The following is a 14,944-nucleotide window of genomic DNA, read 5'->3' on the forward strand; positions in this document are numbered from 1 at the left end:
GGACAATATTACAGTTGGACAGAAATTAAATCTTTAAAGTTATTCGGTAATTTTTGGCCATATCTCACTAGCCAAGTGTGTGCTGTCGTCTTCCTAGTACCAAATTGAAAATATTGATGATACTATACTTGAGAATCAATTTCACCTTAATTGGCACCGGCGTAGTTGTAAAACATCAATTTTTAGAATTACAAAACAACTGGTTTCCTTCGATTTTTTCGGAAATTACGCTTGAAGTTTTACATTCATCTATATCCTTTTGTTCAGTTCAATGAGAGCTATCAATTTGTACATCTCACCTTTTGACTTTTTTCGTTAAACACTTATCATTGTGGTATTTATTTCAAAGCTTCTAAAATTATGACGTGTGTGTATATAACAATTAATTCAATTTTTAATATTATCGATTTCCATTATTGCTCTGTTCTAGATCTACCGTTCTTAAAGCATTCTTGGTTATCAATGTTCTCGTATAAATGACCTTTGGTTTTAATATGTGAGGCTATATTGGGAAATAATATTTCAGCACAAAATTACACATTTACAGCATCTACAATAAATAGCTTTACAACGTTCAGAGAATAACTGAGGAGTGAGAAAAACGTAAATATGAGTCACACTTAACTTAAAATGACAGAGAACTTAGTTTTATTTATACTAGTGTTACAGGATCTTCACAAGCAAGCTTGAAAATGCACTTCAAAAAACACGTTGCACTACGTTTTCAAAATTTATGACTCACCATAAAAATATACTTGTCCGAGGCTGTAATCTATGAACATGGTTTTATAACACGATAAAACACTATTTACAACAATTTTATTATACTTACTTATAAACAGATAAAAAGAAAATATAATATTCGTTATTTCCACGGCATATAGTCTTTAGATTAATTCCATATATGCTCAAGTGAGAGCTAGCAGAAGTTGAATCATACATTTAACGAAGTACTCACAGTAAACAATGAAACAAACAAAAGGTGTACAATAAAATTATTCACAGATTTCAAGAGCAGGTTCACAGAGATTAGGGAAACTTCCTCCTAAAATTCTTCTTAAAAAAAAAAAACGGTTTTTCTTCTTTCTTTTAAAAAATCTCTTAACCACGATTATTTTTGTGGGTCCTTGAATAAAGAGCTGAGAAAAAGATTCGTAAAATGGTTTATGTGGAATATTGTATAATATGGAACGAAACTTGGGCATTATGCAAAAGCAATGAAAAACGACTAAAGCTCTTGAAATGTGGGTGTAGAGAAGAATGGGAGAGAATTAGCTGGGACGAGCGGAAAACGAAGAGGGTGTTAAAAATGACGGAGGAGAATATAATAATTTTTGATGTAATTAAAAAGAGAAACTGGTTGGGATATTGGCTGAGAAAGAACTGTATTATGAGGGACGTGCTAGAAGGTATGGGATCAAGGAAGAGAGGGAGAGAGCGAGGAACGCTATAATTGATAGATGGCATCAAAACAGAAAAATCGTACGTGAAATGAAGAGGTTAGCTGAAAATTGTGGAGCGTGGAAGCTTCTCAGTTGCACCAAGTGACCTCAAGGGACCTGACAATAACGGCAGAACACCTATGATGATGATAATGATAATACTTAACCACGATCCGTACTACAATTATGATTGCAATTAAAACCTATGCTCCGGTACAGTTATTGTATGGAAAGAAAATAATAATTACTATTTTTACACGTATATACATATATACATACGAAACTGGTACACAAGGTGATGATGGATGGAAATAGTTATGGCGTCAAGAAAGTCCGAAAAATATTATACATCGTTCAAAAAACATATAGAACTCAATACATATTCAATAACGTTTAGATTCTGCGAAGACGTATATTAAGTAGAGTATACTAGGTTGCCATGGTGTTATGAGGTGCGCATGATCCTGCAACAGAACATGGTTTTGTGAAGTGTTTACACGAGGTAGCAAGAGAGAATTGATAACATCAGAAATGTACGACTAATCATATTCTGCCAAATAAAGACCAGACATATCTCAGATGTTTATTTTATCCCTTCTCCCATGCAAGAAGGGCAAGTGCGGATATTATGTTAAAAAAAAAAAAAAAGACGAAACGTAATATGGGTTTTCCCGTTCACCTGTGCGTCTCCGGATGTACACAGGAAACACTGAGTCCGGAGACAGAAAAAAAAAAAAAAAACTCGAATTCTATTGGCATCCATTTGTTACGCCACTGTTCTCCCTCTTAGTTACGCCATTCTTAATGTTCTCCCTCGACAACATTAAGAGCATTCTCATGATATGCAGGTGCCAAAGGTAATCATGCAAAATGAACGCGGAAACATATACTTGCTTTTAACAGTCAACTATTCAGTGTTTACGTGCCCCTGTGACGTAGAGCAGACCAAACAACAGGTCTCAGAACTCTCTCCCTCCTGTCATGTGCACCACCCATGGGCCACTGCAAATCACGACTCACGCAGCAATCCTACAGAACGATGGTGTACACGATGGGAGGCAACTGCCACCTTGATTTCAGTATCCCGACCCAATGTGTCACCTATATTTTTGCAACTTTTAGACTTTTGCAACAAACTAGCTACATTAGCGGAAACCAAACACACTACAGAAACTGACAGGCCAACACTGTGTGCCACCAGAGTAGAGATCTGCACGGGTCGGAATTTTGAGCCCGGGCCCGGCCCGGCTCGTTAATTTATAATATGAAGCCAGACCCGAGTCCGAAATCTGCTTTATCCTTTAAGCCCGAGCCCGGCCCGAGCTCGTATGATAATAAAATGAGCCACAAAATCGCCCGAATTACAGAAACTTAATAATTAACGCAAAATTGCATTTTTATTTACAACAATTAGACGTTTAATTTTGCAGTTTAAAAGCTTAGATGATTCAGAGGGAACAACGAAATAAAAATTATCATTTGACTTGTTAACTACATGAATCCTCTAAAGAAGATGGTCATTTATATAAATTCCTTCTCCCTTAGCCTCAGTGCATAAACGTGGGATGTCAAACTAAATATTTCATTTCATTTCATTTATGAAAATTATCATGAAATGCCCAACTTCAAATATTTAAAGTTTCAAATATTCAGCAAATGGACGTGTACTGAACTCACTCTGATAGTCCTCAACGCAGTCATTGTAGATTGCTGTGAAGAAAAAGAATGGAATCCACACTCTGACTGCTCAAACTTTCACGCACAGATAAGCTAAATATGTTTATTTCTGTTACTTTTAGTTTTTCTCTTCTCTACTACATAGTTAGCTTTACTCTCAATTACAAAATGATAATCAGATATTTAGTGTGGGCGTCTCAAGTTAAAAACTTAGATGTGCTTTAAAAGTTCTCTAGAAAGAATGTTCCCATAAATATTGTTGTACAGTATATTTACAAAGTTAGGCCCGATAAAGCCCGCGAAATATGGCTGTATATTGAAAAATTTACGGTCCGAGCCCGAAGTGATCTATGCTTCGTAGGCCTGAGCCCGTGCAGGCCTCTACACCAGAGTATAAAAGCTCTATACCTGCGTCCCACTTTATAGAGAATGTCTACAATGAAAATTACTTCCTGACGCCAAATGGCGTCAATGGCACACAGCAATGGGTACGAATGACGCCATATGGCGTCAAGTGGCAGCGAACGAGTTAACTGACTGGATAGCGACTACCAGTGAAATCGAACAACCGTGGTTTCCATCTGTAAGAATTTGAACATCTAAACAATGTGTTGAAAGCAGGTCTATGATTCCGAATTCTTCTCCTAATATTCTCATCATTGCCATAACAAGTCTTCGGAAATGTCAGAGGTGACTGCAGTGGCAAGACGAATGAAGTGCGGTGGTATTTTTCGATAAGAGTACTGTCTCGGGCTCAGTGACGGCTGTGTACGTAGATGTGCTTGTGAGCTGGAAATTCTGTCGTGTGCTTGCACTCTCCATGCCGAGTTCACCTGTTATTCTGGGGCACTTGGTCTTCATTGAGGAAATACGACTAATGGGTCGTAGATTTGTGACGTAATCAATCCTATCCTCCCACCTTATCGGGTCATTTTGTGGAACCCCATTGTCTACCAGAATAACGCGCGCTCCCTACCAAAGCAAATCAACGTTCTGTATTCCATATATACATTCCATCCTGGCCCTGTAAACCTCCATACCTCAACTCTATACAGCCCAGGAGGGGGCATAATGGGGAAACACCTGACTGCGTCAGCCCGACGTCCGCTAGGACCATCGTTCAGCTATGCCGAGATCAACCCATACCATGCCATACCAATATGGGATATCATGCTCCAGACAAAATTCCAACATTTGCACGACCAACTATCTGCCCGGTGAGCTGTTTGTGTAGCGTTCGGGAAGGTTACATACGGTATGAAGTTTAGTACTGAATGTTTCTGAGCACTCTATATAACATTCGTGATGTGCCACAATTGTGATGTTGGAATTACTTACATCTACCATCATCTTCTTGTAAATCAACTTTTGGTCAGATCCGTGAATTCCTACTGGGCGTTCTAAAGTGCGTTCCCATCAGTGTATGTAAATAATGAAAAGACTGTTTGACCAGTTTTTCATAAAGCAAACAAAATAACTGCATAATTCTAATCTCGATCTTTCGGTATGTCGTCTATTATAAATATTTAAACAAATTCTCCTGATTGCACATTAAAGAAAAAAGTGCAACAGGTGCTTACTTCTATATAACAAAGAAAAATTACAGTGAAGATCAAAATTCTGAAGGAACAATAAAAGAAAGGTGATGAATGCGAAAATAAGTCTGCAGGTAGAAGAAACGCGTATTTTTGAGTGATACAGTGTTATTTTGTAAAAGATTAATCAAATCTTGCATGTGGAGTGTACTGTGTTGAATAGAGACGTGAACATTAAGGAAAAATGATTTTAAAACTGCCTATAGTGTTCAAACTATAGGAATGAGAAACAATAGAGAAAACTAGCTTGATACCACGATAAACAAGTGAGATGTTAGCAAAGGTTTAAGAAAGGAATAATATTAGACACAATTAAAAAGTTTTTGAGAGACTAAGAATAGATAGATTTACAATTCTACATAAAACTATGGATATTACAGAAGGCATGTGACAATCGAATATCAACTTTGGAAATTGTGAATATGAATAGACGAGCAATAAGAAAGATGCTTACATCTTATCTTATAACAGAAAACAGGGAGATGAATACTCCAACTGATGGATGATTTACTTCCTATGCCAAAGCAAAGAGCCATCAGAAGATCGTAGTGCATGAAACTTTATAAATTATGATAACTATATCAGTAATGAAATAATAATAATAATAATAATAATAATAATAATAATAATAATAATAATAATAATAATAATAATAATAAGAAGAAGAAGAAGAAGAAGAAGAAGAAGAAGAAGAAGAAAAGAAAAACAAACACAAGTCTGGTTGAAATAATTGAAATTAAGATTCTAATTACACTAAACGTAACTATACTTTAAACCTGCACTAACTTATAAATAGATTTACTCCAAACTGAAAACAAAAATACAAGTACTTACCTAATACATGACCTTCGTATATATGTGAAGTATCTAAATCTTCTACGTCGCCTTTTGGGCCATGAATTACTAAATTACTACTGAACGTTGAGAGATCTCTTTTCAACCTGATATTGAAATGCCTCCCATGAGCACTAAACCGCAGATGAACTACGTTGTCTTTAACAACTGACCGCTTGGCACGGAGATGGCTTTTATGGACATCTTTTGTATCGTACGAAAGAGGTTCATAATGTCTAATATATTCATTTAGTCTTGTCGCTGGAAAGAGAAGAAAAAAGTAATTAAGTCACGCCTCAGTTATCAAAGCAATCTTTCGTCACACATTTAGGTTCTGTTCAATGAGAACAAAAAGAAATATAAAACTACTAAAAATTAAAAAAAAAAAAAAAAACATTTTCTTTTAGTTTCTATACTCATATAACTTAGACTGAGATGAATCACAATACAGGAATACCCTGTGCAACATGGTTTTGCTCTAACGTGGTTTCTGCACACAATCACATTATAGCAATAAATTTGCAGATTCAGATTCTTAAAAACAAAATAAAAGCACTAAATAGCATATATATATATATATATATATATATATATATATATATATATATATATATGTGTGTGTGTGTGTGTGTGTGTGTGTGTGTGTGTGTGTGTGTGTGTGAAGATGGGAAGACTGTGTAGGCCGAGACGAGTATTAGCCTGCGGTGTGATGATATTAATTTCTGTTGAAGAATGGGGACACGGTGACTCAATGATAGAGCGTCTATCTCGGGTTTGATCTCAAGCCATGAAAGTTTGTGAGAACTACATCGTATCTGTGGGTTTCCGCAGGGTTTTCCCGTCTCCTCTTACATTCTCATTCCATCAATTCATTTCATATCGTTCAGTTTCATTAATCATCCGTGTGCTTTAGCCTACACGGTATAGTTGTAGGGCGTGAAACTGAAAATTTTCATTTTTTATTTATATTATTTTCATTTTTAAACTTGTTTGTTAACGTAAATTTTTGCGATGAATAAATTCAATTTAAACCAACTGTAAAGAGACTTGAACAACGCGGTTTTGCATAACGCAGATGGTTCTTAGACCGAACTGTTGTACAAGGTATTTCTGTATTGTAAACAAAATAATTATTACTTAAAGGGACAATAAACATTAAATCGTTAAAATAATTAATCTAGACAAATGAGATTAACATGAAATTACTTAAGAAGCTAGACGATACACATTAACTAGCATGTGCAAAGACTTAGATGTTAGTAAAGACACTGATGGAATAAGGTATTCATACAACAGAACTGTCAATATATTGAAACAAGCTGACGCAAAGTAATTCGTAACCTTGATGTTGGGCCACTTTACAAGCCAAGGAAATCTTGATTCCGAAGCTTTTCCAAAATTAGACTTAGACCAAAGAGTACATTTAAGCAACTGTCTACCATATTATTCTCTTCTCTATTCTTTCTATTTATTAATTAATCAAGCAAAATAGTTATGAAACATGATCGAAATGAATTATTCAATTAACCATCATCGAAGCAACAGGTTATCTTTTCTTCGTAAACAGTTACCGAATGATTTACATTTGTACGAACTATCAAGTTATTTTGCATACTCTAGTATTTGATTTGATATCGAAGAAGTTCTTCAACGAAATGCTACTTTTCATCTTACATGTTAAGGGCACTTGTCTTGATACTTGTATCATACATCGAGAATATACAATTACATTTATCTCACAAAAGGTCTCTCCTAGTAAGATAGCAAAATCCCTTGATCCAAATTGGGTCGTTATTGACCCAAAAGGTTACCCTTAAACTAAAACTACCTCCAAAAAAATTTGACCTCTATCCTCTCCCCTTACTGAATTATCGTATCATACGTGCTTAAAAAAGAATATTTTTTTAATTTTGGTTGGGGTAGTCGAAAAATTTTGAAAGTTTCACAGATTGTAGATACAATCTAGATGTAAATGTGCAATGTTTTTCAAAACCATCGATGCGTATTTTCTTTAATTTTTTTGCGTGTTGAAAATTTCAAAACTTGTCGAATTTTTTTTGGGGGGGTGGCACGTCGCTGATTTTCTGGTTAAAAAATTTGTTACACCCTTAGGTACAACATATATTTTTTTCGGAGTCAGAAAGTGATGGCAACATTGTCAAAAAGAAATAAAACTGAAAATAAACGTGTTTTACGCACAGTTTTCCCACCATTTTAGGGCCCTCAAGGTGAGAGCCCCTTCATACAATTCTTGGCCAGAGTTCATAATTTTCCTTTCTCTTGTGTCCCTTCCGCTTTTGTCGTTCTTTGGTTGCTTCGATTGTGTCCATTTCGGAACAGAAACACCAAATATATCTCCGTAACAGTGCTTCCACTTCAACCGACTCTTGCACAACGAAGTTACACACGTCGGCTCTTCGTATCTATCAGTGCTTGCTTCACTGGTTTCACCAGTGGCGCTCTCTACCGCGACAAAAAAAAAAAAACGCATCCATGGTTTTGAAAAAAAATGCACATTTACATCTAGATAGTATCTACAATCTGTGAAACTTTTAAAATTTGTCGACCACCCCACCAAAATTTTAAAAAATATTCAATTTTGAGCATGTATGATACGATAATTCGGTAAGGGGAGGGGGCAGGGGGTCAAAATAAATTTTTTGACGGTTTTAGGTCAAGGGCAATCTTTTGTGTCAATAGCGACCCAATTTGGATCAAGGGCCGACTTGACTATCTTACTGGTAATGAATACTCTATTGGTAATGAATACTCTGAAGTCATTTCAAGTATAAATTCTATTTTTTTCTGAGACAAACTGCCACTATGTCACGCAGTTTAATTTTCAGCTAAATGGAAAAAGAACTCATTCCAGATGATAATAAGATTATTGATTTTATGCCTATATATGCAAATACGCTGCTAAGATCATTGAATTTCAATCTTGACATTACTTACTGTTCAAAAATGCTATAATTCAGAGATAACGTAATAAATTTTGAATTTGTGTAAGTCCTACATTCGACTTCAGAATTTAACATAATAAGGATTAGGGAAGTCATTCAATTTTTAACATGAACTTTTACACTTTCAGTTAATTTCGGTAGTTTTTTTCTCTCTATATCAGCGTTTCCCAACCGGTGTGCCGCGGCACAGTGGTGTGCCGCGAATGGGTCGCTGGTGTGCCGCGAGGAAATCGGAACAAAATTAGTAATTCTATAGCAAGACATACAGAAAAAGGTATATTTGTATTTCAAATTACTACTATGAATCTAAAATTTAAAGTTTCATACTGTGTTACTTTTCTGTAGAACATTTTTCTGTACATTTCTAATTTTGAAAAAAAAGTATTTGTTATCATTGTTATGACCATTATTGCTTCTTTATTGTTGCAGACTATTTCGTAACTTGAAATTTTAAAATATTATTCAATCCTTCCGGCAAAGTAAACATGCATACGAATTACCTATATTTGTGTTTTAAAAGTAAAAGAGATTCGTTTGTTCGTTCGTTATGTAGTGATCCTCCTTCTTAATGAAAGGTTGGACACAGTTTTCGAAAAAAAAAGTGTATTTTTAACAACTTGAGCCCTATATCTGATTGTAATTGTTTTCTATTTTTAAATTAAAATGAAAAATAAGCATAATGATTTACCACGGGGAAAAAACAGTGGTCTAGCTTTCTTCTCTGTGAGAAGGATGTCAGTAATCAGAAAAAAAATACTACAGTATTTTATATTTTCAAATAATAATAATAATAATAATAATAATAATAATAATAATAATAATAATAATAATAATAATAATAATAATAATAATATGTGTGCCGCGAGAATTCAAGTTACCCTGAAGTGTGCCGCAAGTTGAAAAAGGTTGGGAAACGCTGCTCTATATGATACGCAGATGATCAAAAGAAGTACCGAGTATTTCCAGACGATGTATCGTTTAATGTGGACTAAAATTGAGATACGTTATTTCTCGCTGTTTACAAATTTCGCATTGACTTTATCTGTAAGCTTCGCTTTCAGAGTTAAAAAGTATATTCCGGAACTGGAACATTCATAACGGCAAGTATCAAAGAATCGACATCATTATGATGTGTACTACCTTACACCATAAAACCTAGTTACTTTTTTCTCTCTGTTCTTAAACAGATAGTGCGCGTTAATGAACTTGTTTACCGTGGTCATTATCTACACACTGTTACTAGCTGACACCAGTCATGCTCGCACTATCATCCATTAGGTGATTTCTGTGTCTTAGCGTGTGTGGCGAGACAAGTTTGCTATCTAACTAACTAACTCTATGGCCTATGGAACCCGGAGGTTCAGTGCCGCGTTCACAAAAGCTCTCCACTGACTTCTATCCTTAGCCAATTGCATCCAGTTTCCACTTTGTATTCCTATCTCTGCGAGATCCATCTTAATATTGTCCTCCCATCTGCGCCTAGGTCTTCCTAATGGTCGTTTTCCTATGGGTCTACCAGTCAAGACTTTGAAAGCGTTTCTACTTTCTTCCATTCTAGCTACATGACCTGCCCACCTAAGCCTCCTAGACTTGACGACCCTAACAATGTTGGGTAAACCGTATAAACTATGTAGTTCCTCGTTATGAAGTTTCCGCCATTCCCCATTCTCGTTCCTCTTGGGTCCGAATATTCTTCTCAGGATCCTGTTCTCAAATACTTTCAGTCTATGTTCTTCCCTCAGAGTAAGCGACCATGTTTCACAACCATACAGAACAACAGGCATGATTATCGTTTTATATATTTTAAGCTTCAAATTCCTCGACAGAATTCGCGACGACAAGAGATTTTGAACCGAATAGTAACACGAATTCCCTGCTTTTAGTCGACATTTAATTTCTTCGTGAATATGATTTTCGTCTGTTAATATTGATCCTAAATATTTGAAAGTATCCACTTTATCAAAAGCATTATTTAATATTTTAACGCCTCCACAATTTGCCGTATTACGGTCCCGACGCACTTCCATGTATTTAGTTTTCTCTGCATTTACTTCTAAACCCATGTCCCTGCAAGCGTTTAATAAGATCTCTGCATTTATTTCTACTGTTCTCCTATCATCCCCTATTAAATTTCTTTATTTTTTTTTATTTTTATCATATGCCATAACCTGGTGAATGCCGTTCAACTCTAGGCCCTGGTTGCTATCTTTGATTTTTCTTATGGCGTATTCCAGCACAAAGTTAAATAATAATGGCGACAACGCATCTCCTTGTTTCAGGCCATTTTCGACGTGGAAGCTCGTGGACAAAAATTTTCCTACCCGGACTTTACTTTGGGATTCACTTAAACATATCTTAATTAATCTAATTAGTTTTCTCGGTATTCCAAGTTCTGTAAGAACGTTGTATAATGTTTCTCTCCTAACCGAGTCGTAAGCCTTTCTAAAATCAATAAATAGTTGATGTACCGGGGTATTGTATTCCCACTTCTTTTCGAGTATTTGGCGAATGGTAAATATTTGGTCGATAGTTGATCGATTTCGTCTAAATCCGCACTGATAATCTCCAATAATTTCATCTGCGTATGGGGTCAATATTGCTAACAGAATATTTGAAAGTATTTTATAGGATGTTGACAGAAGAGAAATGCCTCGATAATTATTACAGTCAGTTTTGTCGCCTTTCTTGTGAATTGGAACAATGATTGATTCCTTCCACTCTTGTGGCAATTCTTCTTTGTTCCAGATAAGGAGAATGAGTTTGTGTATCTTTTTCCACAATTTTTCGCCTCCAGCTAAAATTAACTCAGCCGGAATTTCATCTACACCCGGAGATTTATGTTTCTTCAATTTCTTTATAGCGACTTAGTTAATTTTAGCATAATGGTTGTTGATAATTTATTGTGAATAGAGACAAAGCACTTAAAGAACATAAGTTTCCAAAATTAGACGACTGGTTGAATGAACTTATTGCAGGCATTTTCTTGAGTCCAGTTCGATAAAACTTAACTTTATGGAGATACAGTATTTCTTCTCTTATTCCAGCATTATCTTATTCTAATCGTACTTCCTTACCCTTTCCGGCCCAGTGGTTTGTGTGAAACCTCAGTTTTAACTCTTTTCTCCGTGCAGCCTACTGGATTTGGAAGGAAACCATCTTTTAGTATGAACTTTGCAAGCCATCTAGGGACAGGAGTTCAAATTATTTCCAAGATTTTCATTGGCGCTGAAAATGTATAGCCAATTGACGTTCAGAGTTTGTTGTTTTCTTTCTCTTCATAAATTCATTCATTGGGAAGCAAAGGGTTAAGGTACAATTCCGAGATTCCACTGGAATTCAGTCCCGTGAATCCGAGCCGGAACTTTTTGATTATAAAGAAAGTAGCACAATATTATCATTGCATCAGACACTACTCAAAATTCTCTGCTTAACCCCTTCACATATGACTTTTTTCGGAATTTTTTTGCAATGCTGTAAACATCTTTGCCTATTCTGGTGCTTACTTAAACTAACAGATATTCACAAAGCACAGGAAACCTGTAAGCTTCTCTCTTCTATTGACAGCAAGCGGGATACAGCCACTCAAACATCAAAACGCGTGACACGCGTCAAAATACGGAAGTGAAAAGTGAAAAGCAACGCGTCCAGCGCGTCAAAATATGGCAAGGGGTTAAAGGGGGAAATAAGATGTGGCGTCCAGTGGACACGCCATGTAGGAAAAGGAAGGCAGTTAATAACAGCTAGTTAATTATGAAAGAATTGATTAAATAAGGAAATGAGAGGGAACGTAAAAGAACTCTGAGGAAGCCCACGTACACGGTATTTCCCACCACAAGCTCAAATATCTTGCAATTAAACCAAGAATTATGCATACTACAGATAACGTCCAATTAGAAAGTTATTATGTCTCTTCTCCGCCCTTTAAGCCATTTAGTATTGCAATGAGCATTAAACAACCAGTATATATGTATACTGCACTATATATGTATGTTAACTGTGGACAATACTCTTCGGCCCCGTTCACTCTGTCTATTCCATATTAATTCTTATGAAAGTATATGACAAACTCGTACTCACTGAAAAAATGAGCTAAAAAGTGACAAACTTATTTTATGCATGTTCAGTAATTAAAAAGGAACAACATATAATAATAAAATTTACCCCTCATCCACATCTTCAGGAGTTCCCGAAATTCATGCAAATGAATTAACGCTTATTGAACCGCAGTTCTTCTTTAATCGAATTTGGCATTTGTTTATCTGGATACTCCTCCGAGGTGCCTGAACCATTCATTCTTAACCAAATCTGACATGGTGATACGAGAGTGCGCACTAAGTATCGTAAGGGGTCGCATGTCCTGATCGAACATACCATTAAGGAATAATCACCGAAAACTGGGATGCACATAGAATTAACCTTGGAAAAGCATTTGGCGCGTGAATTCTCATTGTAAAAATGGAAAATGGAATTTTTAGCATTAAAAATAAGGCGAAGCCTTTTCAGTTTTTTTCTGCGAACAATTTTTCAAAGCAATTATGCTTTTCGCCGATATACGAAAATTCAACTATTTGCATGTCGTGTTCGTTCACGAAAACAATTGAAGCACTACAAAATTCTATGAATAATCAATAAAGGTGGATCGCTTTGCTCCAAATTTTCAATTATCACATACCTAGTATTATATTTAAAAGAAGAAGAATGCAAAATTCGTACCTATACCTCTAGTGGTTCAAAAGAAACTTCCCACACCTATGTACGTTCTATCAAATTCCACCAGTTGACCTACCTTAAAAGTACAAGGTGATTTTTTAAAACTCACGAATTTCATTTGGGTCTAGAATTTCTAACTGAAGTCCAATTTTCATGCGGTTTGTGGCAAATGATCAAGGAAGGGGAGACTTATGAGACTGTATTTACTGGTTTAAATTCATCCGGGTTAATATCGACCACGCCTCAAGAAAAACAGCAAATATTCGCCAGTGTACCTTACAATTGGAATGAGATTTTGGATTTTTGAAGCGAAATTGTAGAATACAAATTAAGTATTTGTGAGAATACAAATGAAGTGTTAGTGGTTGTGGTAGTCTCCTCCCACAGAACCATGCAGGTGACGTCACCCAAAGGATTAGCAACACTGCTGTCCAGTCGGCGAGCCTACGAAGCGGATATACACGGAAAGCAGCGAGAGAGGCTCGTCCACTTCGAACTCGATGGTTGCTGGAGCAGGCAGGAGCAAGTAGTGAGCTCCTAATCAAGAAGGAAGAACAGGACGTGCTACATGGCAGAATAAACTTCATAAGTATCTTAGTATATCTGAACAGTGGACAAATATTTAGTTAAATACTTCGAAATATAAAATATTTTAAATTTTGTACTTAAATATTGAGGCCCTCAGCCTAATAAAAATTGTTGTTTATATTCGATTGTTTTCGTTCATCCACCTGCTTGAATCGCATGCCTTTAGCTGTAGCTTTTCTTACATGTGTTTTACCTGCGTTTTAAGTAAGTAATTAGGAAGCGTATTCCTGCTGTTAGCTGCCTTGGCCAACAACGGTGAAATTTTCACTTGTTGTGAGGGTCCCCGGATCATTTAAGTTGAATATCTCTTCAAAATTCTTTTAATTAAATGAGCCGGCGTCCACATGGTACACCCATAAATAACATATATATATAGCTGGTTTCTTGAGACAAAGGACGGAGTGATTTCTTGGGTGACCTAAGTAGTCGATATCTTCCACAACACTCGCCTGCGGGGTCCGATGCTTCCCTGTCTCACTCAGAAGGGATCTTGTTTCTTCCAATTTATTTACTAGCGACCATATTATGTTTCTGTCTGGGACAGAACGTGAGGAAATTTGTTTCTAATGCCCTTTGCGTATCAACAGATTGCGTTCTCCAAATATTTTTAGTGATAAACTCATGTTGCTCCAAAGAGTACACTATTCTCATTGTGCCCTAATTATGCTCATCAGTAGCACAGAACTGTACAGCACAATTCCAAATGCAACATCTCAGTTTCCTGTTTCTTATTGACCTTGACGAGGTTGCCATCTCAAACGAAGAAAACTCAAATCACACCGCACCGCATCTCATTCCAATTGTAAGGTATATTGGCGAATATTTGCTGTTTTTCTTGAGGCGTGGCCGATATTACCCCGGATTAATTTAGACCAGTAAACATAGTTCCATCCATCTCTCGTTCTTTCTTGATCATTTGCCGCAAACAGCATGAAAATCGGACTTAAGTTAGAAATTCTAGACCCAAATGGAATAAGTGAGTTAAAAAAAAAATACCCTGTAGAACTATCAGAAATGGTGGAAGTGAATCAAATATTTGACTTATTAGAACTATGAAGTTTCCATATACTAAGTTAGGTCCAAACAGTTCACAAAAAACATACATTGATAGCACTATAAATTTCCTCTCTCTCTT

At 36.0% G+C, this 14,944-nt stretch overlaps 1 protein-coding gene across 3 annotated transcripts in view; it reads right to left on the minus strand.

Moving 5' to 3' along the window:
• kuz (zinc-dependent metalloprotease kuz) overlaps nucleotides 1-14,944 on the minus strand; it is a 163,245-nt gene that overhangs the window by 94,346 nt on the left and 53,955 nt on the right. For all 3 annotated transcript variants that reach the window (XM_081748743.1, XM_081748742.1, XM_081748741.1), the window contains exon 2: nucleotides 5,549-5,809. In XM_081748743.1, the coding sequence (XP_081604869.1) occupies nucleotides 5,549-5,809 (261 nt within the window). The remainder of the gene's footprint in view (nucleotides 1-5,548; nucleotides 5,810-14,944) is intronic.

The sequence above is a fragment of the Thermobia domestica genome, chromosome 2 (assembly GCF_964235325.1).
Source record: "Thermobia domestica chromosome 2, izTheDome1.hap1.1, whole genome shotgun sequence".
NCBI lineage: Eukaryota > Metazoa > Arthropoda > Insecta > Zygentoma > Lepismatidae > Thermobia > Thermobia domestica.